The sequence below is a fragment of the Rhinatrema bivittatum genome, chromosome 6, assembly GCF_901001135.1.
Source record: "Rhinatrema bivittatum chromosome 6, aRhiBiv1.1, whole genome shotgun sequence".
In the NCBI taxonomy this organism is placed as follows: domain Eukaryota; kingdom Metazoa; phylum Chordata; class Amphibia; order Gymnophiona; family Rhinatrematidae; genus Rhinatrema; species Rhinatrema bivittatum.
Window position 1 is genome coordinate 264,427,965 of NC_042620.1, and position 22,762 is coordinate 264,450,726.

The following is a 22,762-nucleotide window of genomic DNA, read 5'->3' on the forward strand; positions in this document are numbered from 1 at the left end:
CCTCTGGGACTGGGACAATGGCGCCCAGCAGCTGGAGCCTGGAAAGGGTTTGGGTCACCGCATCCCGCTTCTAAAAGCGTAACCGACTCGGATAATCTCGAGAACCCACTGGTCCGACGTGATCTTGACCCATTCCTCGAAGAATAGGGAGAGGCGACCCCCTAGATTGGGAACGGAGGAATGGGTCGACCGAATCTCATTGGGAAGCGGGCTTCGTGGTGGTACGCTGCGATGCCCCCTCGTGGAAGGGCCGGCGACCTCGAAAGGGCTGAGACCAAGACTGAGACCTGGAAGAATAACCCCGAGAAGAAGCACCATGTCCTCGAGCCATGTATCTACGTTGGCCCCGAAACCGGGAACGGGAAGGCACAAAAGCTCGGGATTGTTTTGGTCTGTCCTCTGGCAGCTTATGAACCTTGTTCTCACCCAAGGAATCAATGAGCTGTTCAAGGTCCTCGCCAAAAAGCAACTTACCTTTAAAAGGCAGAGTGCCCAACCGCGCCATTGACGCCGGGTCCACCGACCAATTGCGTAACCAGAGGAGCCTTCTGGCAGAAACCGCAGAGGCCATCGCTTTCGCCTGGAGCGGAGAAGATCGTACAGAGCATCCCCTCCATACGCAATAACGCCTTCCAACCATTCAGCCTGCTCCGCCTCAGCAGACAGGAGGTCCTGGGTGCCGAGTAATTGCTGAACCCACCTAAGGCCTGCCCACTGCATGAGACTGCTGCAAATAGTCGCCCGAACTCCCAAGGCCAGCAACTCGAAGATACGCGTAAGGTGGAATTCGAGCTTGCGATCATGTATATCCTTTAAAGCCGTCGCCCCCACCACTGGAATAGTGGTGTGCTTGGTCACCACGGAAACTGAAGAATCCACCGTGGGAATTTTCAGCATTTCCAGGCAGTCCTCTGGGAGAGGATAAAGTTTATCCATGGCCCTCCCGACGCGGAGCCTCGCCTCGGGAGCTTCCCATTCCCGGAGGAGTAGCAATTTGTTCATAGGGTGAAAAGGAAAGGCAGAAGCCGGAGCCCTGAGTCCTGCCAGGACCGGGTCCATGTGCTTTGGCAGTGCGGCAGTAAGAGTATCTCTGTCGGGGGGCCCTCAATCCCTAACTACTGAAGGACAAAAGGAATGATGGGTTCCAATTCCTCTTTCTGAAACAAACTGAGAACCCTGGGATCATCCCCCTCCAGAGGAGCCAAATCCAAATTCGGATCCAGATCAGGGGTCCCCAGAAGTGCCGGAGGGTCTGGAAAAGAAGGGGCCCCCGGGACCACCCACACCCAGACAGACCCCTGTGCGTCCGGAGCCGCAGAAGCAAGCAGAGAGTCCAACCGCGGGAGCTTGGCTGGCAGGGGACCTGGGGAGGGGTCCTCCTCCTCCTGCAAGCTGGCCAGAAAGGATATGTGCGTGAGGAGCAGAAATTCCAACGAAAAACAGGTCTAGACGTGCCGGAGGGGGAGGAGGGGAGGGGGGAATCAGGGACCACGTCCTGGGGCCGCATGGGGCTCAAATCGGGGGGAGACCCCAAAAAATTTGCAACTTCTACGCTGAGCAGCTCTGAATCGGGAGCTGCTGACACTCCCAAGATGGCTGCCGTTCCCACGGTTTGCCAACCTGGGAACAGCCTTAGCCACGCGCTGTGAGGAGCAACCCCGGGCTGGATTTGAGCGCGCTGCCTGGGAGGGACCTTACCCACCCGGTAAGCGTGAAAAACGAGTTGAGGGCTCCCCCCAAGCCAGGAAGCAATGTGATCACGGCATTCTCACTGAAGAGGAGCCGCGATCCGAAGAGAAAATCAGCTGATTTTATTTAGATTTTTTTATATACCGGCATTCATGACCAGGTCACATCATGCTGGTTTACATAGAAACAAGGGGTGCATCGAACAATAGAACTAAACTGGTGCGAGGGGGAAGCAGTTACAAAAAACAGGGGTATAAAACTGGGAGAGGAAGAGAAGATGAACTGGGAGGAGTAAAAGAACTGTAAGGGGATAAAATAAATAACTTAGTGATTATTTACGAAGTAACCCTTGCTTCCGGGAGGAGTGGAGGCAGATGACTGAACCCTGCACGCTCCTCTATTAACACCAGGCTGCCAGAGAAAAGAAAATACTCTGCCCCCGAAGGGAAACTGAAAAAGGCTTGTGGAGAGATTTATTTATTTATTTTTTTTAAACTTAATGCAGGCAAAGGTACCTGCACTGACAGGGGAGAAACTCTCCTGAACGAAAAAGGTGGCCAGGTGAGGGGAGAGTGACTGAACCACCAGTTTCACCCCCACTAGGAGCACCGGGAACAGGGGCTTAGGCTATGAAAACACAAGGGGCCAAGCCCCCCAAGAGCGTGGAGACAGTGCTGTCTCCAGAGAACAAAACATCCAATTCCCTTCTTTTTCCTTTTTTTTTTATTTAACCGGAACAAAATAAAAGTACTTGCTTGATCCGCTAAGGTAAGTACCCAAACTGGGAAAGGGCTACTAGCCAAGATCAGGGAACCGCAGGGTGAGCTGATCCATCTGCTGGAGACAGACAAATACTGAAGGGCTGCAGGGTAGGCTCTGTCCGGATATAGGATACCCTTTTCAGTTTTAGTCTGTCTCCATCTGCTGGAATAGACCCACGGTCTGTCCTGATCCGGGTACATACAGGGAACTGAGTTTTTTTTTTCTGTTATGAAGGTATGAGGTAAAAAAACAAACAAACCTGATCTATGAAATCTGTGTGGTAGAATCTGGATATTGTATTCGTTAATCAGTTTGTGTGGATTCTGTGTTGTGAAGGCACAGAGGAAGTATTGATTACCTGAATGTTGCGGATGCCTAGAATTACTTATCCACAGAGGTAGCACTACAACAGCATTCTTGAGACAAATACAGAGGACAGAGATGACCAATGACCAGGCAGGGTTTGCAGTAACAGAGGAGATAAGGGTAACTGGTCAGCCTTAGGAGGCCAAAAAAAGTCCTTATCTATCGACAACTATTTCTGTTACTACATTAGCTCATATGGACAGTAAAGACCAACCACACCTTGCGTATCCAGCCTGGAGCTCCAGACCAGGGCTGGGGAAGAGGGGTTCACCTGAGGTCCTGCAAGGCACCGAGAACTCACAATGCAGTATTTACTTCCCTACCAGCTAGTGACGTTCACCATAGGCTGAGAGAAGGAATATATCAGAAGTGCTCGTCGCTGCTGGAGCAAGTAGAAAAAAACCCATTCACAACACCTGCACCCACATTGCGGAGGGATATAGGCGGAAATAGTACACCAAAGTAACATGTATAGCCTTGAAGGGCTACAAGGTCTTGAAGGAAGAAGCTGGTGGGAATTTTCTGCTCTCAGCTGCAGAGGCAGCACGTTACAGTAAAAGGATCATGCAAGTGCAGAAAGAAAAAAAAAACCCAAGACCAGAGAAAGTAAGTATACAGACCAGAAAGACATACTGTGAGAATAGTGAGTGAAAAAGTGCTGACAGACAGTGTGATATCAGAGACAGCAATGTGCACGGTAAAGCTGGTTATAAATACTGTTTTTTATTATTATCATGGAGAGGAAGAAATAGGAGGCAGAAAGGGGTACTGCGAGAAACAGTGAGATCAGGGACAGGAGAGAAAGAATGTCGGTGCTCTCCAGAGCATTCTTACCCTGCGGATGGTGAGAGCGAGATGCGATTGCTTCTCATTCCCCTGCACTCGCAAACAGATACTCTCCCCCACTGATCCGTTCGCCTGTTCACCGGACCCCGACAGCACCACGCAATCTGGAAGGAGACGGAGGCAGCAACACTGACTCAGCGTTCTTGATCCCACACTTATCACTAACATCAATCCTGAGAGCTAGAGCGGAGTCAGCTGACACAGTCTTATCCCTCTGAATCCCACAAGAATCACTGAAACCAATCCCGAGAACTGGAGCTGCATCATACTGAACAAGGACGGGAACATATGTTTAGCCATCGTGGCTGCAGAGGAGTGTCTTACAGTAACACTGGGGACCAGCAGGCTCAGCACTGTAGATCCACTGCTGGGGCACGGAAACATAGTAGTTGAATTGGCCTATGCAGCATGTAAAAGCCATTCTGGTCTCCACTGGTAAGGATATATCCCAGCTGCCAGCCCTAGAAGTTGACCCCCTTGTAGAATATCGCTCCTTATCCAAGTCAGTTTGTGTCATCTTCCTCTTTGCTTCTCTGCTATCCTGGGTAGATAAGCAAACTTAACCAATATACAGTTTCCCTCCATATCTCACCACCAAGCTCTATAATAATAAATAACTAAACTGTCACCAAAACTTGTGAGTCTGTTGCTCCAATATCCAATTGCTGGGGTATGCATGGCATTGTTGGAAAGGATCTGGCCACCACCAGTTAGTTTTTCAGGAGTTATAGCTGGTTTGTTCCAACGGGACTACCCTGTGGTGTATGATGTTTCTAGGTCATGCTTTATCTACCCCCCCTTTTTTTTTTTTTATTTGAAAGAAGTTCATTATTATGCCCAAACAAGGTGATCTTACAGAATCACCAAATAATGGATTCAAGATATGTTACAAAATTCTTTTTCACTCAAAGCACAATTAAGCTCTGGAATTCATTGCCAGGGGATGTGGTTAGTCCAGTTTAGCTTGGTTTAGAAAAGGTTTGGATAAGTTCTTGGAGGAGAAGTCCATAAACTGCTATTAATCAAGTTGACTTAGGGAACAGCCACTGCTATTACTGCCATTAGCTGCATGGGATCTACATAGTGTTTTGGGTACTTGCCAGGTTCTTATGGCTTGGATTGGCCACTGCTGGAAACAGGATGCTGGGCTTGATGGGCCCTTGGGTCTGACTCAGTAAGACAACTTCTTATGTACTTATAGTTTTCCACCATGCCCAGCCATCTGATGTTTAGTTTGAAAGTATAAATCATTTTTACCTTTTTCTTTAAATTTTTAACGTATTTTAAAAATCAATTGAGCAAACAAACACAAGAAATGCTACACAAAGAAATCAACAGTGCTGAAGTAACCTGGGCCATCAAAAGTTTAAAAATGGGTAAATCGCCAGGCCTAGATGGCTTTACAGCTATATTCGGTATTTTATAAAAGTCAAATATACACATGCTTTAGGTTTCACTCATACTATCTGGCAATGTAGTTATGTAATTTTACATCTGCTAATTATCTGGTATAATTGATATAAGACTTGTTTATTGTGTATTATTGGCTGGCTGGGAGGTCTGGGCGAAGTGGAGAGAATTCAGGCTGAAGAAGAAGAGTTCCCGTATCTTATTAAATTTCTCCAACTTATGTCTCAATGCTGTAAGGTGGCCCTAGGAAATATATATCATGTAATATCTTGTTAAGTATTCCCAACGATGGACAAAGGTTTGCTGCCAGAAGGCTGCTAGAGATATTCTATCTGCTAACAGAATTTGGAATATTAAACGTTGATAAGCAAGTTTGCTTACAGTAAACGGTGTTTCTGTAGATAGCAGAATGAATTAGCCATGCTGTCATGGGATCTGTCAATCAGGACCGGTAGGCGGAGCTTGTGTAGTAGAATACAGAGCTTTGCTCTGTGCGCCTGCACGTGCCTTCTCACGCAGAACAGATTCTCCTCAAACTGTGATTAAGTAGAAAACAACTGTGTTTGGACTATCCAGGGAGGTGGGAGGGTCCACATGGCTAATTCACCCTGCTATCTACGGAAACACCATTTACGGTAAGCAAACTTGCTTTTTCCAGTTGATAGCAGGGCTGAATTAGCCATGCTGTCATGGGAATCCCAAGTTCCTGATCATGCACTAGAGGGACATCGTGTCTATTACACCAATGAATCCTCCTTTTTTTTTTTTTTTGTGTGATCTAAGCGGTGGATAGTCCCAATGGGAACTTAAGAGATCAGAGAGTGCAAGACAGCTGTCCCTAATTTGGTGTCGTCTCGTGATTGTTGATCTAAGCAATAATGCGATGTGAAAGTATGTAAAGATGACCACGTCGCTGCTTTACAAATATCCACTGGTGGTATATGGCGAAGATGCGCTATGGAGGTCGCCATTGCCCGAACATGGTGGGTGTTTGGAGTAGAAACCAAAGGTACCTTTCTCTTCTGATAGCAGAATTGAATGCATTGTGCAATCCAACTGGAAATCGTTCGCTTAGTAACCGGAAGGTTCGGCGCAGCAGGGTTAAAAGACACGAATAGTTGTGACGGTCTGGAGATAAAGTGCGCTCTTGACTTGTAGTACGCCAACGCTCTTTTAGAGTCCAAGGTGTGTAATAGTCTCTCTCGGTCATTTTGATGAGGTTTGGGGAAGAAAATGGGTAGCTCTATGGACTGTTTTAAATGAAACTGCGAAACCATCTTCGGAAGGAAGGAAGGAAGAGTTCGAAGTACAACTTTATCGTGATAAAATTGTAGATAAGGTTCATAATGAACCAATGCTTGCAGTTCACTTACTCTGTGAGCAGAGGTTAACACAACCAAGAATACCACCTTCCATGTGAGGTACTTTATATGTACTGCTTCCATTGGTTCGAACGGAAGCAACATAAGTTGCTCCAGTATGATGTTGAGATTCCATGGAATAAGAGATTTAGTTACTGGGGGGGCATAAATGAAGAATCCCTCTGAGGAACCTTGACACAAGTGGGTGAATAGAGATTGGTTGCCCCTGGTGAGGTCTATGATACACAGCAATAGCGCTGAGGTGGACTCTAATCGATGATGTTGCTAGACCTGCAACATACAATGTACGAAGACAGTCTAACAACAACAATTCCGGTGAACAGTCCAAGGGGTTTAACCCCTTGGAGGCACACCAGGTTGAATATCTTTTCCATTTAAAACCGTAATTTCTACACGTAGATGGTTTTCTTGACTGTACAAGGATTTGTTGCCCTTCTATTGAGATAGCGGCTTCTGACAATAAGAGCCGTTCAGCCTCCATGCTGTCAAGTGAAGGGAGGCATGCATCGGGTGAAGAAGGGTTCCTCCTTCTTGTGCTAGAAGGTCTACCTGGTTTGGTAGCGTGATGGGATCGTCTGTTGACAGATGGAGAAGATGTGTACCAGGGTTGTCTGGGCCACGCTGGTGCTATTAGAATGAGCTGTGCTGCATCCTGGATACACTTTTGAATAGTCTTTGTGATGAGAGGGATCGGAGAGAAGGCATACATCAAGGGATCCGTCCAAGGGATTAGGAACGTATCTTGTGCTACTCTTCGGTGACTGCTCCAAAGCGAACAGAAGCCGCCTTCTTGGGCTTTAGCCCCTTAGAAGAGGAACCCCCCCCCCCCCCGCAGCACAAGTAGTGCACAAGGAGAGGGAATCCAAGACACATACCACCAGCCTTACAGGGCTCTACCAGAGGCGTTTCTGCCATTCTCGCCAACGCGGTGCAGTCCCTAGGGATCCCCCCCCCGGGCAGGAAAGAGTACCGCCGTAGAGATCACGTGGGAAAACTGCGATTTCCCCCAAATGGCGTGCGTGCCAAAAATAGCCCAGCACCACAGAGCAGACACGCAGAAAGGCAGAGGGCAGCAGAAAAACAAAATGGCCCCTGCACTTAAAATAGCTCGGCACTACCGAGCAATCGCATGCAGGTAGCTCCTAACCCAGCCGGGAAGGCCCCTCACAGGATGCTGCCTGCTCCCCCCTCCAGAACCCTTCAGTGCTCAAAGGGCTGCCGGGTTCAGCTCTGCTGAGCGGACAGATGCATCCGACAGAGCCGCAGACCTCAGAAACCCAAGGGATTAATTCACCTTTTTTTTTTTTTTTAAACTTAATAAAATCTATCAGAAAAACAAAAAACTTCCCCAAAGGGGATACTTCCCTGAACCAACGGTCACTCAGAGGGAGGCTTCGGGACCGCTGAGGGAGGCAGTCCCCTGACTATCGGGGGTCCCGGGACACTTGGGTTAGCACAGCCAGAGGTATCACCCAGCTCTACCCGAGGGATGGTCCCAAGACAGAACCTAGCATCTCGGTGAGCAAACTACTCCAGAGAACTCAGCCAAGAGCTGCAGGTTTGCACCACCACCATCTGCTGGAGACAGAGAAATACTGAGTAGCTGCAAGTGGCACACTTGGTATATAGCAGTGCCTCAAAGTTTTGTTCTCTGCCTCCATCTGCTGGTGGGAGTGCATAACCCATGGGTCTGGACTGATCTGGGTTATGTCCAGGAAAAAATACTATCAGATCTGCGCACCACCACTGTGCATGGTTTGAAAGTTATACAGCGTCAACTTTTTCATACACCTTTTGGAAAGGATCCCCTATTCTAAAATATTTTCCCACCATATTCTAACATCTGACCCTTTTATTCTCTTTGTAAGCATAATGGACAGTACCCAGCAATCACCAATCTGCTGGCATTGATCTGGTTTCTGAAGAGTTATAGCCTGTGGCCTCTAAAACAGATATCCTAAATGTGCATGCATGTAGTCTTAATGTCAGTTATACCAAATGTTAGAGGCACTGGACAAAGCTGACATCACCAACAGACAGAGGGTGTATCTCTTATCAATAAGGTTGCTAACAGCGAAGGTGGTCAGGTCATCTCTTATTAATAATGTGGGCAATGGAGCATCTTGGAGCCCAGGTGACTGTGATGGGGCATCTTATACCAACAATGCTGGTAGTGTGCATTAAAGCCAGAGGTATTATGGCTATTTTGAAGTATACCTAAAGCTATTTTCAGACATTACTATTTTCTCAATGGTGGCTAAAAGCTTCCCCTTCAGCTGTCAGTAGTTGCAGCTGTGTTGCTATACAGGGTGGTTGGCACTGCTGGCATGTCAGTGATTCATTTAGTCTCCAAGCCTTGCCAAACAGTAAGGCCTAAAAATGGTCAGCCCTACATATACTTTATTGGTAATACTGGCCACCTCCAAGGCCTATGGTGTAGAGGATAAAGGCACAAGTATCTTTTACCAATATCAACCATGGTGAGCAGTGTCTGGTGAGGGAGGGAAAGAGTGGCCAGCCAGAAATCATAGCCGTCACGGTTAATATCTTACCAATAATATCTGCCACAGTTAGGTTCAGTGCTCGGAGACTCTTGCTGATAGGCAGTTCTTCATCCCGCAGGAGCAGGAGGATCTGACCAGGATCTACCTGCAGCCTCAAGGCCATTTGATCCACGACCTTCTGCAAAGGGTCCGACTGCAGGAGCAGAAAGAGGACATGAGGTTAGCTAGAGCGTGTGAAAAGAAATAGTATGGCTGAGTCACAGGCACATCAGGATCACCAAGCATTAGATTTATAAGAATGTACCTCAGCAGAAAATCAACATGGTAACAATCCACAATGCAGATCACACACACAGGGAGCAGTCGAAAAGAACAAAATAAAAATGACATTTACGCCATGGTTCCAACAATATTTTCATAGAGGGTTAGTCCTGCATATAACACACCATTTGAAGAAACCTGCTGCTGAAGCAAGAGCTCGTGCCTGGGACCTGGCACTAGCTATAAACTTATTTCTGTCTAGCTTGCTTATCTAAAGTATTGCTTGCCAAGGAGAGACTGACTGGGCTCTCTGGTCTCTTTCTGCTTGGGAGTTCTGCTTAACTTAGTATACTTTGACATCCATTATTTTCTGTTTGAGAGTGTGATAGAAATGTTTCCTTGGAACATGGAATGATGTTTCAAGGACTGCTGAGCAGAGTCAGGGTCCATTTTTCGAGGAAGGGGCACGGTTTGTTCCAGGAGGGCTTTAAACTAGGATCATCTAAATGGCAGATGAAATTTAATGTGACAAGTCCAACGTGATGCACAGATGGAAAAGTAATCCTAATTTTAGATCCATGATGATGGGCTCTCCTTTATTTATTTATAGTATTTCTTGACTGCATTATCAGGTCATGAGGCAGCTCAGAATAAAAACAGACATAAAAAGCAACAATAGCAAAAAAAAAAAAAAGAACAGCAAGTTTGAACCCATACATACACATAAATAACAAAAAAAAGGATCTAGGAGTTATTGTCGACAGCACGTTGAACTCCTCATCTCAGTGACAGCGGCCAAAAAAAGTAAGCACAATGCTAGGAATAATTTGGCAAGGAATGGAGAATAGAATGGAGATCATCATGATGCCTCTGTGCAGATCGATGATGCGACTGTACCTGAAGTACTCTGTGTAGTTCTGGGTGCTCCACCTCAAACAGGTTATAGTGGAGTCAGAAAAGGTACAGAGGTGGTCAACAAAAATGCTTAAGGGGTTGGAACAGCCCCCTTATAAAGAAAGGCTAGAGAGGCTAGGGCTCTTCGGCTTGAAGAAGAGATGACTGAGCGGCGATATCATCGAGTTAATGACTCCTTGCGGAACTCCCCCCATCTTAAAGTTAATTTTCCTGAAGTCCAGAAATCCTCACCTTTTTCCTGAACTACCACTGGTGTCTTCTTTTTGCCACTTTAAAAAAAAAACCAAAACAAATCCCCACAGTAGTCTCCTTTCCCTCTTACCTTTCTTTCTTTCCCTCCCTAACAGGTTTGGTGCCCTTTTCAGTTTTGCCCACTGCTCTCTTATTTCTATCATTAGGCAGAGGGAGGCAGCCACCTCAGATGAAAACATTTTGGAGCAGCAACAAATACCTCCCCCCCCCCCCCAAGACATTCCTGCAGAGGCTGCCTCGCCCTGCATCCAGATGCATAACGCTGGTGGCGGGGTTTAATGATGTGCCCACGGTGTTCCCACACCCCATGGGCAGAAAGAAAATATAGTAACATAGTGAATGGTGGCACACAGACCAAAATGGTCCATCTAGTCTGCGCTGAAAGATTTTTTTTTTTTTTTTTTTAAGGCTACTAGCAAGTGCCACTTTGCGCAGAATACCCACCAAGCCTTTTGTTAAGGGTAATAGCACCTGTGGCTCCATGCAAGCTATCCCCAAGCAGAAATGTAAACTTTAACAGTAAAGTTACCCCCAAAGTGTTCATTTCCATTCTCTAGCCATATCAAAGGTCCTCTGTGCTTGTCCCATGTCCTTTTGAATTTCATTACCATTCTTGTCTTCACCATCTCTTTCCAGAAGGATACTTCATATATCCGCCACCCTTTCCATGAAGAAATATTTCCTGATACTGTTCTTGAGTCTTCCCTCTTGGAGTTTCGTATTATGACCCCCCCCTGGTTTTGCAGCTTCCTTTCCATTAGAAAAGATTTGATTTTGGTGCACCATTAATTCCTTTTGGGTATTTGAAAGTCTGTATCGTATCTTCTCTCTTCCAGAATACACAGCTCATATGGCTTTCCATGGAGATGCCACACCATTTTGGTTGCCTCTCTCTGCACCAATTCCATGCTATCCTTATCCTTTTTGAGATGAGGTCTCCCGAACTGAACACAGTATTCCAAGTGAGACCTCACCAAGGATCCTTTTTCCTGCTGGTTATGTCTCTTTCAATGCAGCCTAGCATTCCTCTGGCCTTAGCTACTGCCTTGTCACATTGCTTTGCCACCTTCAGACACCATCACCCAGAGGTCTCTCTCCCAGTTCTCCCAGACTTTTGTCCCCCCCCCCCCCCCAAACACATACAACTCCTTCAGAATGCCATACCCCAAATGCATGACTACCAACCACTTCTCCAGTTTTGTTTTTTTAATTTATATTTTATTACATTTTTCACAGTTTACACTTTATGAAAAAAAGAAAATAGTTGACAATGTAATACAATTACTCTATATGTTTACAGGTAAAGAAGAAATATAAACATTCAAAAATTACATTCCACGAATACCTATATTTGGGAGGAAACAAAGAAAAAAAAAACTTAAACATTAAGTAACCAGGTAACAATCACTGTTAATTACCGGAGTGAGGAAGGTTATCATTTTCTTACTTGGCTTCAGTCTCTGATGCCGAAGTTAGATTCTTATCTGATAAGAAAGTTTCCAATTGCATTGGATCTAAAAATCCATATTTCTTTCCATTATAATTTAACAAACACAAACATGGAAATTTTAGAAAGAATGTAGCGCCTAGTGCTAATACTCTAGGTTTCAAAGTCAAAAAAGTCCTCCTCCTAGTCTGAGTGGCCTTGGCCACATCAGGATAGATTTGGACTCAATGTCCACAGAATAATATATCTAACTGTAAAATATTTCCTAAACAGCTTCTCTTTGTCCTGCTCAGCTAAACATGATATAATCAAGGTAGCTCTCTTATTTACCAGATCTACCGACTCTTCTAAAAATGTCGATAGACCCTGGTGAGGATGGTTCTTCCCCTTCATCATAACCTTTAGTAGCTCTAGAGATTTTCTTAGGTAAATAAAAAAATCTTAGAAAGTTTGGAGATTTCTTTATCCTCATATAAGAGGTTCTCCTTAGGGTATTTTTAAAATAATTCCCAGGCAGATAGAAGTCTTGTCACAGGAAAATTTATTATTCTTAAATTTTTTACTCTTTATGAATGATCAAACTATCTTTAATAAAAGCATTTTCAGATCCTTGTATCAATTGTAGCTTATTAGTGACCATCACCATATCTTTTTCACATTTCTCTATTTTCTTTTCATGAACGTCTATGGACATCTTATTTTCCTTAATTATTGACAACAATGAATCATTCGTCTTTATAATGCTACTACTTCTCCAGTTTTTATAGGTCACTTCTCATTCTCTCCACTCCTTCAGATGTGTCCAATCTGTTACAGATCTTAATATCATCCACAAGAGACAAGTTTTACCTTCTAATCCCTCCACAATATTGCTCACAAAAATATTGAACAGAACCAGTCCCAGAACCGATCCCTGAGAAAATCCACTAGAGGGTGGGCTGCTTATCCAGTGGGCCGATCGCTCCCTGCAAGTGGTTTCCTTTTTTTTTTTTAAATTTTTGCCAGTCAATAAAAGAAAAGGGGCTGCTGCGCCCGAAAAGAGGTCGGCGAGGCCGCCATGGGCAATTCTATGAGGCAGGGTGAGGGGCAGCCACCTGAGGTGGCAAAAGTTTGGGAGCAGCAGGTTTCCCCCTAAAAAAAATAAATAAAATAAATCCCTGGGGTGGCCACCTCACTATGCCTTTTGATTTCTAAAGCCAGTGGGGTTTCCACACTCTAAGGGCGAGAAAATCTGCAGTGCTGAGAAACAACGTGCTGGCAAGGTTCCCATTCCCTGCCAGCACTAGAGAAGGCCACACGGCAGCCCTGTGAAATGACATGCTGATGGGGCTCTCACGCCCCCGCCAGCAAGAGGAAAAGCCAGTGGGACCACTGGCATTTCTCCTGCAGCCAGTGGCAGAAGAGGCCCAGTGGTGCCGCCAGTGTTTCCCTGTAGCCCATGGAAGGAGGCGGCTCTGCTGTGCAGCCGGTGGCAGAAGGGGCTTCCTTTGTGCTGCTGGCAGCCGATAAGGAAATCCAGTGAGTGCGACAGACTGGCGTCAGCTCGAACCCCACACATAAGAGGAGGCTGCCTCTTCAGTCTGGGCCGCGCGGCTGAAGAGAGGATGACTGCTGCTGGTATATTGTGCACATTCCAGGGACAGAGTGAGAGGGTGAGAGCATGTGTAAGCATGTATGAGAGCTCGTGTGTGAGAAAGCATGTGTGTGAAATAGCATATATAAGAGCTTTTTTGTGTGTAAGCAATAGTACATATGAGAACTTGTGTGTATCTATGAGCAAGAGCATGTGTGAGAGTGTGAGCAATAGTACGTATGAGAACTTGTGTGTGTGTGTGAGAAATAGTACGTGTGAGACCTTGAGTGTGGACATTAGCATGTGTGAGAGAGATGCCGCACAGGCCCAAGGAGGAAGCCATGGCTCCTCAATATTAGAGAGAGTGAGAGTGTGGGTGTGTGTGAGAGAGAAAGAGAATGTGAGAGTGAGCATGAGAGAACATATGGGAGACAGAGGGAATGTGTATGAGTAGATGACTGCGTTAATGTGTGTGAGGAGAAAGTCTGCATGCCTCCCCTCCCACTCCCCCAATTAATCCGTAACAACCTCAGGATGACTGGAAATCAAATGTTCCCAGGTATAAAGAGCAGGCAATTTTTTTTATCCTTATTTTGATTGCTTGTTATTTGATGTATCTGCTGTTTTGAAATGTTTTATTGGTGTTTTGGGAAATTAATTTTTAATGAGTTTTTAATAATTGGATATTTTTGTCAGCTGTTTTGAAATATTTATGCTGTAAATATGGTTTTACTATCATGATATTTTATATTTTTATATAGCATGGTGATGTTTCAGTTTTTCCATTGTTGCACTCCATACAGAGTGTGACTTGCTGCAGGTTTCCAATTCAGTTTGTCCGCATGTTTCTGTTTATACTTTATGATGTCTTTATTCCATGTGAAGTGAAGAGTTTGTTTTCTGCATATGTGACCAAGGTGGAGTAATCTGCTAGCATGTAGTTTCTGTGTAGGGATGTATAGCAGCCTGACTTGTTCTGTTTTCATAACAGGAGGTATATTGGAGTTTTAGGACCTGGTACTATTTGCAGTGTTGCTTTTTCATAAGTAGGGTTGTTACTGTTTGAGTGGAGGTAGTTAGTGCTGTTTTCATATGGGAGGTTTACTATATTGTATTTGTTTTACTTATAGCTTTCTGAGGGCAAACATGCTTTACAATAGTCCTAACACTATATAGCTGCAGGTGTCTTTTGCAGAGTTTTGTGTAAATACATTTTAAGTGGTATTTTTACCTTAAAACACTGAATTTTTAATTATTAAAATTTAGACATTTTATATTCTATCATACCAATTGTAGATCACAACAGTTTATAAAGTGACATTCATAGCTATAACTTAAACATTGGTTACAGATGTATTCATACACATGTATTAATATCTAGCTAGTGGTTTTTCTATTACATGTTAGTGGCAGAGAGTACAGGCAATTAAAATGATAATATAATTTATCACATCTAAGAACATGCCATACTGGGTCAGACCAAGGGTCCATCAAGCCCAGCATCCTGTTTCCAACAGAGGCCAATCCAGGCCATAAGAACCTGGGCAAGTACCCAAAAAACTAAAGTCTATCTGATATTCTCTTGGATTTTTCATGTTTCGATTGTTATCCTTTGTCTTTGTGGCTCTCAATTTTCTGGTTTTAAGTTAGTTTATACTATTTTTGAATAGCCATGTTTTTAGTTCGCATTTAAATCTCTATCAGGTAAAATATGTAGCTTCTTGGGCTAGCTATGGAAAGCTTACGATCGCTTATTTGCATCCGATGTATGCTCCTTACTGTTGGAATAGTCAATAGTCCTATATTTTGGGATCTTGTTTGCTGAGGTGTGTAAGGTTGTAGTGTCAATCCTAACAAGCTGATGTTATTGTAATGAATGATGTTGAAAATTGTTAGAACTTTAAAATAAATTCTGAATTGTATTGGTAACCAATGCAGTGAGATCAGCGAGGGTGTAATATGATCATATTTCCTGGATCCTAATAGGAGTCTTGCTGCGGCATTTTGTAGTAGTTGTGATTTTAACTGACATGCTGAAAGTCCTGGTAGTAAGGAGTTGCAGTAGTCTATGTTTGAGAATATTAGAGTTTGCAATACAGTACAGAAGTCTGCCATTGTTAATAAAGGTTTCAATCGATGGCAAAACCGGATTTGATTAGTTTACTGATGTGCATTTTCATTGTTAGGTTCTCATCTAGTTGTATTCCTAAGTTCCATATTTGATCTGAGGATTTATTTGAAACATGCCCAGATCCAGGACGGGTGGTATAACTATTGGAGTGTTTTTACTCAGCCAGATTTCATTTTTTGGGGGGTTTAATGTTAGTTTTAGTTGCGAAAGTTCATGCTGTATTGCTTTCATATATTTAGAAAGTATCAAGGCTGTATTCTTATATGTTTTGGAGAGTGGTATGTTAAACTATGTCGTCAGCATACAGGAAGAAAGATATTCCTAGATTCGTTAGTAGTTTACATAGAGGGAGCATGTAAATATTGAAAAGTGTTGCTGAGAGGGCTGAGTCTTGAGGGTTTCTTGTATCAAACTGGAAGGTGTCGGATATATGGTTGCCTAATCTAACTTGGAATGTTCTGTTGGCTAGAAATGAATAGAACCATTTAATAACCTTTTCGTCGATCCCAATGTTTCTCATCTGATTGCATAGCAGATTATGATCCAGTGTGTCAAAGGTCGCTGTTGTTAAGAACAAGGCAGTAAGATTTGTCTGCGTCTAGACCCTTAGAACCAAGTCCATTAGTGAGATGAGTAATGTCTCAGTTGAGTGATGTTTCCTAAATCCAAATTGATTTAGGAACAGAAGCTTGTGATCTTCCAGGTGATTATCAAGTTGGGATAAAGTGCTTTCTCAAGAACATTTGCTAGAAACGGTAGGTTGGATATTGGATGGTAGTTGTCTCAATTGTCCATTCTACCAGCCTTGTTTTTTATGATTGGCTTTATCACTGCATGTTTTAGTCCATTTGGGACAGTTCCTTCTGAGAGAGACAGGTTAATTAATGTTGTGAGTGACTTGAGTGATAACCCCGTGTATTTATTTCAGGGAGCTGGCTGGGATTGGGTCACGTGGATGAGTGACACGTTTAATTTTAGTTATGATTTGACTAATTTCCAGCTTTGATACTCTGTCAAACGCAGACCACTTAACTATGCTACTCGAATCTTCAGGGGGTTTTATTGTGGTACAGTTGGGAACTGTGTGTGCAGCTTATTTTCTAAGAGTGCGATTGCAGATTCGTTGCAGGAGGCTTTTGTGTAGTTGTCGTTTCTAGAGATGGAAGATGTTGGGTCTTTAATTAAAGGTTTAACATCATAGAGCAGTTTAGAATTGAATATCTCCCCGTGGATTTGTTTTGCATGGTAATCTTTTTTTACTTTTTTGATCAGTGTACGGTATTTTGTAAGGCTGGATTTGTATTTTCCTAGGGATTCAGTAGATGGGCATTTCCGCCATTGTTTTTCTAATTTTCTCAAATTCTGTTTAGTGCTTCTTAATTCATCATTGCACCAAGGCTTCTTGTGTTTGGAGTTAATCTTCTCTTTTTCAATAGTTTTTGTCTGGACAGGACTAAGGTTTTCTGCTATGTCATTGACTATCTTATCCCAAGAATCAAATGCAGATGTTGAACTAATTTGATTTATCTCTAGGAGCTTATTTGTTTTAGTTTTTGCAACTAATTCCATCTCTTTTTCCTGAAAGCAAATGTAAGCTTGTTGTCTATACTATTATGGATTTGGTTGGTGAAGAAGGTTAAAGAAGGGTTGTAGGGCCACTCCTTTACATACCCTCACCATCATCTGAAAGCTGTTGGAGCTAGCGACCTACTTACTCTGGATCCCATCCAGGGAAGTAACTTCTCTTCCCCACATGCTGCTCCTGGCCTCTTGCCAGTTAAACTCTGGATATGGACTACATGATCATGCTCTCTCTCCCCCCTCATTAGGGTTACCCTTAACCAATCCTCGGTTGCCATAACCACCCACTGTACCCTTGGCTCAGTGTCCATCTTTAGTCTTTTTTATGAGTTCTGTCCATCTGGAGCTTTGAGTTCCAATCCTTCTCCTTCTGATTCCACTTGGGTGCTGCTGTTGTGGTTTCTCTTCCATTTGCTCTATAACAGGCTTCCTCTTTTCCCACGGTGTCTTCTGACTCCTCTGTGTCATCTCCATCTGCAGCGCCTCCCTCTGACCGTTCTGCAGTGACCCTGTCTGGCTACTTTAAACTGCCTTCCTCAGGCCAATCTGTGAAGCGCCACAATGGGCTCTCCTGTGCACAAGTCATACTCACTGCAAGTTCATTCACCTGCCTTTCATTCTCTTTTCTTGCAGTCAGCTGTGCCTGACCTTGCAACTCTGGCTTCTCTCTACCACCTGTTTCAGCAATATGTTAACTGGCTCCACTCCAGGTTTTTCTGTGACACTGCCCAGAGTCTGCTCTCTAGCCCCAGCAGCATTGCTACCATTATCTCTCTCTAAACTTTTGTTTCTCTGGAGGGTACAGCACCATTCATGTGATTCATGAGGCTGCCATGGCTTCCTCTGCTTTGAGCTGCAGAGAGTCCTTTTCTGGCCTTACTTCTGTCAGGCTGGCAGTTAGGAGTGCCCAGGTTGCTTCCTGTCTTTTAAGGCACACACCCAGGCAGTCTGGTACTTTAGGGAACACTCTTGCAACTTGGTGGGGGTGTGGCACTTTATGTCCAGGAGGGTATAGAGTCCAAGAGGATAAAGATCATACAAGAGACTAAATGCTCAGTAGAATCTATATGGGTAGAAATCTCATGTGTGTTGGGTAAGAGTATACTACCATCCACCTGGATAAAATGGTCAGACAGATGATGAAATGCTAAGAGAAATCAGGGAAGCTAACCAATTTGGCAGTGCAATAATAATGGGAGATTTCAATTATCCCAGTATTGACTGGGTAAATGTAACATCAGGACTTCTTAGAGACAAAGTTCCTGGATGGAATAAATGACTGCTTCATGGAGCAATTGGTTCAGGAACCAACAAGAGAGAGAGAGCTATTTTAGGATTTAATTCTTAGTGGAACACAGGATTTGGTGAGAGAGGTAACGGTGGTGGGGCCACTTGGCAACAGTGATCATAACATGACCAAATTTGAACTAATGACTGGAAGGAGGACAATAAGTAAATCTGCAGCTCTAACACTAAATTTTAAAAAGGGAAACGTTGATAAAATGAGGAAAATAGAAAAAAACTGAAAAGGAGCAACTGCAAAGGTTAAAAGCATACAACAGACGTGGACATAGTTTAAAAATACAATTTTAGAAGTGCAGTCCAGATGGATTCTACGCATTAAGAAAGGTGGAAGAAAGGCAAAACGATTACAGACAAGGTTAAAAGGTGATGTGAAAGAGGCTATTTTATAAAAAACAAAACAAAAACAAAAAACCACATCCTTCAAAAATTGGAAGAAGGATCCATCTGAAGAAAATAGGAAAAAGCATAAGCATTGTAAAGTTAAGTGTAAAACATTGATAAGGCAGGCTAAGAAAGAATTTGAAATGAAGCTGGCTGTAGAGGCAAAAACTCATAATAAAAACTTAAAAATATATCCGAAGCAAGAAACCTGTGAAGGTGTCGGTTGGACCATTAGATGACTGAGGGGGTTAAAGGGGCTCTTAGGGACGATAAGGCCATTGCTGAAAGACTAATTTTTTGTTTCTCTGTTTACTAATGAGGATACTGGGGAGATAACGGCTCCAGGGATAGTTTTCAAGTGTGATGTCATATGATCTGAACCAAATCACCTTTAACTTGGAAGATACAGTAGGCCAGATTGACAAACTAAAGAACAGTAAATCACCTGGACCGGATAGTATGCACCCCAGGGTTCCGAAGGTACTCAAAAATGAAATTTCACATCTATTACTAAAATTTGTAACCTATCATTAAAATCATCCATTGTACATAAAAAAACATAGAAATGATGGCAGAAAAAAGACCAAACTGCCCATCCAGTCTGCCCAGCAAGCTCCCACACTTATTTTCCCATACTTATCTGTCTCACCAATCACCAAGTTCAGGGCCCTTGTTGGCAACTGTCCGACTAACTTCCCGCCACCCCCCGCTGCCGATACAGAGAGCAATGTTGGAGTTGTATCAAAGGTGAATCATAAGACTTAATGGTTAAGGGTAGTAAACGCCGCATCAAGCAAGTTACCCCAAATGCTTGTTTACCCAGACTGCACAGATCAATGCCTTGTTGGATGTTGTTTGAAGGTAAATCCTCTTTTCCACATTTTCCCCTGCTGTTGTCAAAGTGAAGTATCAGGCTTAATAGGTTTAGGGAAGTAACTGCCGCAATAAGTAAGCTACCCCCACGCTTATCTGTCTTCCCAGACTGTGTAGTTCAGTCCTTGTTGGTTGTTGTCTGAATGCAAATCCTCTTTTCCACATTTCCCTTTGCTGTTGAAGCAGAGAGCAATATTGGAGTTGCATTAACTGTGAGAAGGCTTATTGAGTAAGGGTATTAATCACCAGGTAGTAGCCTCCACTCCAGTAATCCACCCCCATGGCTCTACTCTTCATTCACATCCTCTAGCCTTTATGGATCCACAGTGTTTATCCCATGCCCCTTTGAAATCCTTCACAGTTTTAGTCTTCACCACTTCCTCCAGAAGGGCATTCCAGGCATCCACCACCCTCTCCATGAAGAAATACTTCCTGACATTGGTTCTGAGTCTTCCTCCCTGGAGTTTCAAATCGTGACCCCTAAAAAAGTGTATGTGCTCAAGTGAAGAAGAGGAAGAAAACCAGTGACTGGAGGGTGGCCAATATAACCCCAATATTTAAAAAGGGCTCTAGGGGCAATCCGGGAAACTACAAACCAGTGAGCCTGACGTCAGTGCCGGGAAAAATAGTGGAAACTATTCTAAAGATTAAAATCACAGAGCATATAGGAAGACATGATTTAATGAAACACAGTCAGCATGGATTTACCCAAGGGAAGTCTTGCCTCACAAATCTGCTTCACTTTTTTGAAGGGGTTAATAAACATGTGAATAAAGGTGAACCAGTAGATGTAGTGTCTTAACTTTGAGTTTAATTATAGAATTTTATTCCATTCAGCAGCTGTTTTTAAATATTTATTTTTTATTAGCATGGTTTTAGTATTATAATTGATGTTTATTTATATTTCCTGATTTTATTTTTTTTTATGAAGGGTGATGTTTCTATTTTTCCATTGTTCCACTGAATACAGAGACTGGCTTTTTGTGATTTAAATTTCAGTATTTGTCTATACATTTCTATTTATACTTTATGGTCATTGTATTCTGTATTTGGTGACAGAGTATGGTCTGAGAGAGAGTTGAAGTACTCTGTTACCATGCAGTTTTGCAGTGCTGCATTTTCATGGGTAGGGTACTTACTGTTTGAGTGCTGATAGTTAGTGTTCTGCTATGGGAGGTTTACTATATTGTAACTGTAGTGCAGTTTATTCATGGCTTTCTTAGGACCAAGCCTAAACTCAATGCACTTTACAATAGGCCTAATACCATATGAGCTCCAAGTGTCTTTTTTGCAGGGTTTCCTCGTTGACACTACAGCAGTGCATTTCAAAACATCCAAAGGGCTAAACTCTAGGGGCCCCCTAGCCTTGGCCCTCTCTAGGTGATTTGACCTGTGCCACACCTTGGGGTGGAGAGGAGTGCCATCTCACTCCTCATCTCAAGCTGCAGATTGCTTTGAGCTGCCTCTGTTGAGACCTCATTTGGAGTACTGTGTACAGTTCTGGAGACTGCGCTTCAAAAAATATAAGACGAACAGAATCCATCCACAAGGCAACTACTAAAACAGTCAGTGGTCTTCATCATAAAGCACACAGGGACAGACTTAAAATTCTAACCATGTATACCTCGGAGGAAAAGGGAAGATATGAGAGACATTTAAATACCTCCAAAGAATAAATGCAGAGAAGGTGAAAGGAGGCTCCTGCTTGAGGGGGTTATGAGATGAGGGTGAAATAATCAAAGGAAATATTTACAGAAAGGGCAGTGGATCCATGGAACCACCTCCCAGTGGAGATAATGGAGACGAGGACAGTATCAGAATTCAAGAAAGCATGGGACAAGCACAGAAGATCTCAGAGGTAGAGGCTGCACCGTGGGCTTGGAATAGTCTTCCTGAACTGGTGCGTCATGTTCCCTTCTCTTGCCATGTTTAAACCCCATCTAAAGACCCATCTTTTTGAAACGCTTTTAAATGTTATGCCTGATTGTCTGCTTTTAATCTTGTTAACTTTCTTTTCTTTTTAACCATTGTCTTGCTTTATGAAATACCCCAAGTCTCTTTTCCTGAATGTTTGTCTTACTAGATTGTAAGCTCTATTGAGCATGGACTGTCTTTTTGTATGTTTGCACAGCTCTGTGTATGTCATGTAGTGCTATAGAAATGTTAAATAGTAGTAGCAGCAGCAATAGAAGAGAGGAAGGGACTATAAAACTAAACAGAAGATGTGGATGGGCAAATAGTCCTTCTACTGTCATTCTATGCTTCTATGGTCTGACATGTAACATACACAAGAACAAATCTATAATAAGACAAACTATAGCCCAGTATGGAAAATGTATAGTGACTAGTCTGTATGTAACATACCATCTGCAGACTGATACGGAAGAGACTGGACCGCCTGCGAACTTTGATGGTGATGTCCTGCGACACATTTGCATCCACGAGGATTACATCATTGTCAATTTCCTCTTGTGAGGATGGCTTAGAGGAGGACATGAATTTATCCAAAGCTTTCAATGTCTTGTCAACCGCCCTGTGCGATCAAAGCAAAGATGCTGTCAGCTCCCAGGAACAGGAACCCTCTTACCTACCCCAACCTGTTCAATTAAAGCAAAGCCAGCCCTTGGTTTTCAGGAACAGAATCTACCATCCATTAGCCTGTGCAAGCAAAGCAAAATACACTCAGAGAGACGCTCTCTCAACCAAGCCACAGGCAGTATCCCACTCATCTATCATCTTGTGTTAATTAAAGCAAAGACACAGCTTGAAAGGATAAGAACCTTATGCAACACTCTCTATAAAGCAAAAATGCTGCCAGCTGTCAAGAAACAAGAGTAGGATGGAGAGGGTCAGCATGCCATCAGTGCAGCTGCAGCGACACTGACCTGATCTTCCGATAGGCTCGTCCATGCTTCCTTTTGGGCACCTGCGACAATGGAGGCGGTGATGGGGACTTATCCCGCACCCTAAGAAAAAGCATTCCCATTAAAAGAGTGAAACACATGGGATACGGAGAAGGGTAAAACAAGGCTTGCAGCAGCAGAGTTCAACCAAAGTGACTTCATAGCCTCTGTATAAAAGCAC

General features: G+C 43.6%; 1 protein-coding gene across 6 annotated transcripts in view; it reads right to left on the reverse strand.

Moving 5' to 3' along the window:
* Positions 1 to 22,762, reverse strand: part of NFATC2IP (nuclear factor of activated T cells 2 interacting protein) — a 117,604-nt gene that overhangs the window by 13,402 nt on the left and 81,440 nt on the right. For 5 of the 6 annotated variants that reach the window (XM_029607097.1, XM_029607100.1, XM_029607099.1 and 2 more), the window contains 4 exons: positions 22,564 to 22,644; positions 22,043 to 22,211; positions 9,008 to 9,152; positions 3,652 to 3,767 (listed from right to left, as the gene is read on the reverse strand). In XM_029607097.1, coding sequence (XP_029462957.1) covers positions 3,652 to 3,767; positions 9,008 to 9,152; positions 22,043 to 22,211; positions 22,564 to 22,644 — 511 coding nt within the window. The remainder of the gene's footprint in view (positions 1 to 3,651; positions 3,768 to 9,007; positions 9,153 to 22,042; positions 22,212 to 22,563; positions 22,645 to 22,762) is intronic. The other variant, XM_029607104.1, reaches the window with a different exon arrangement.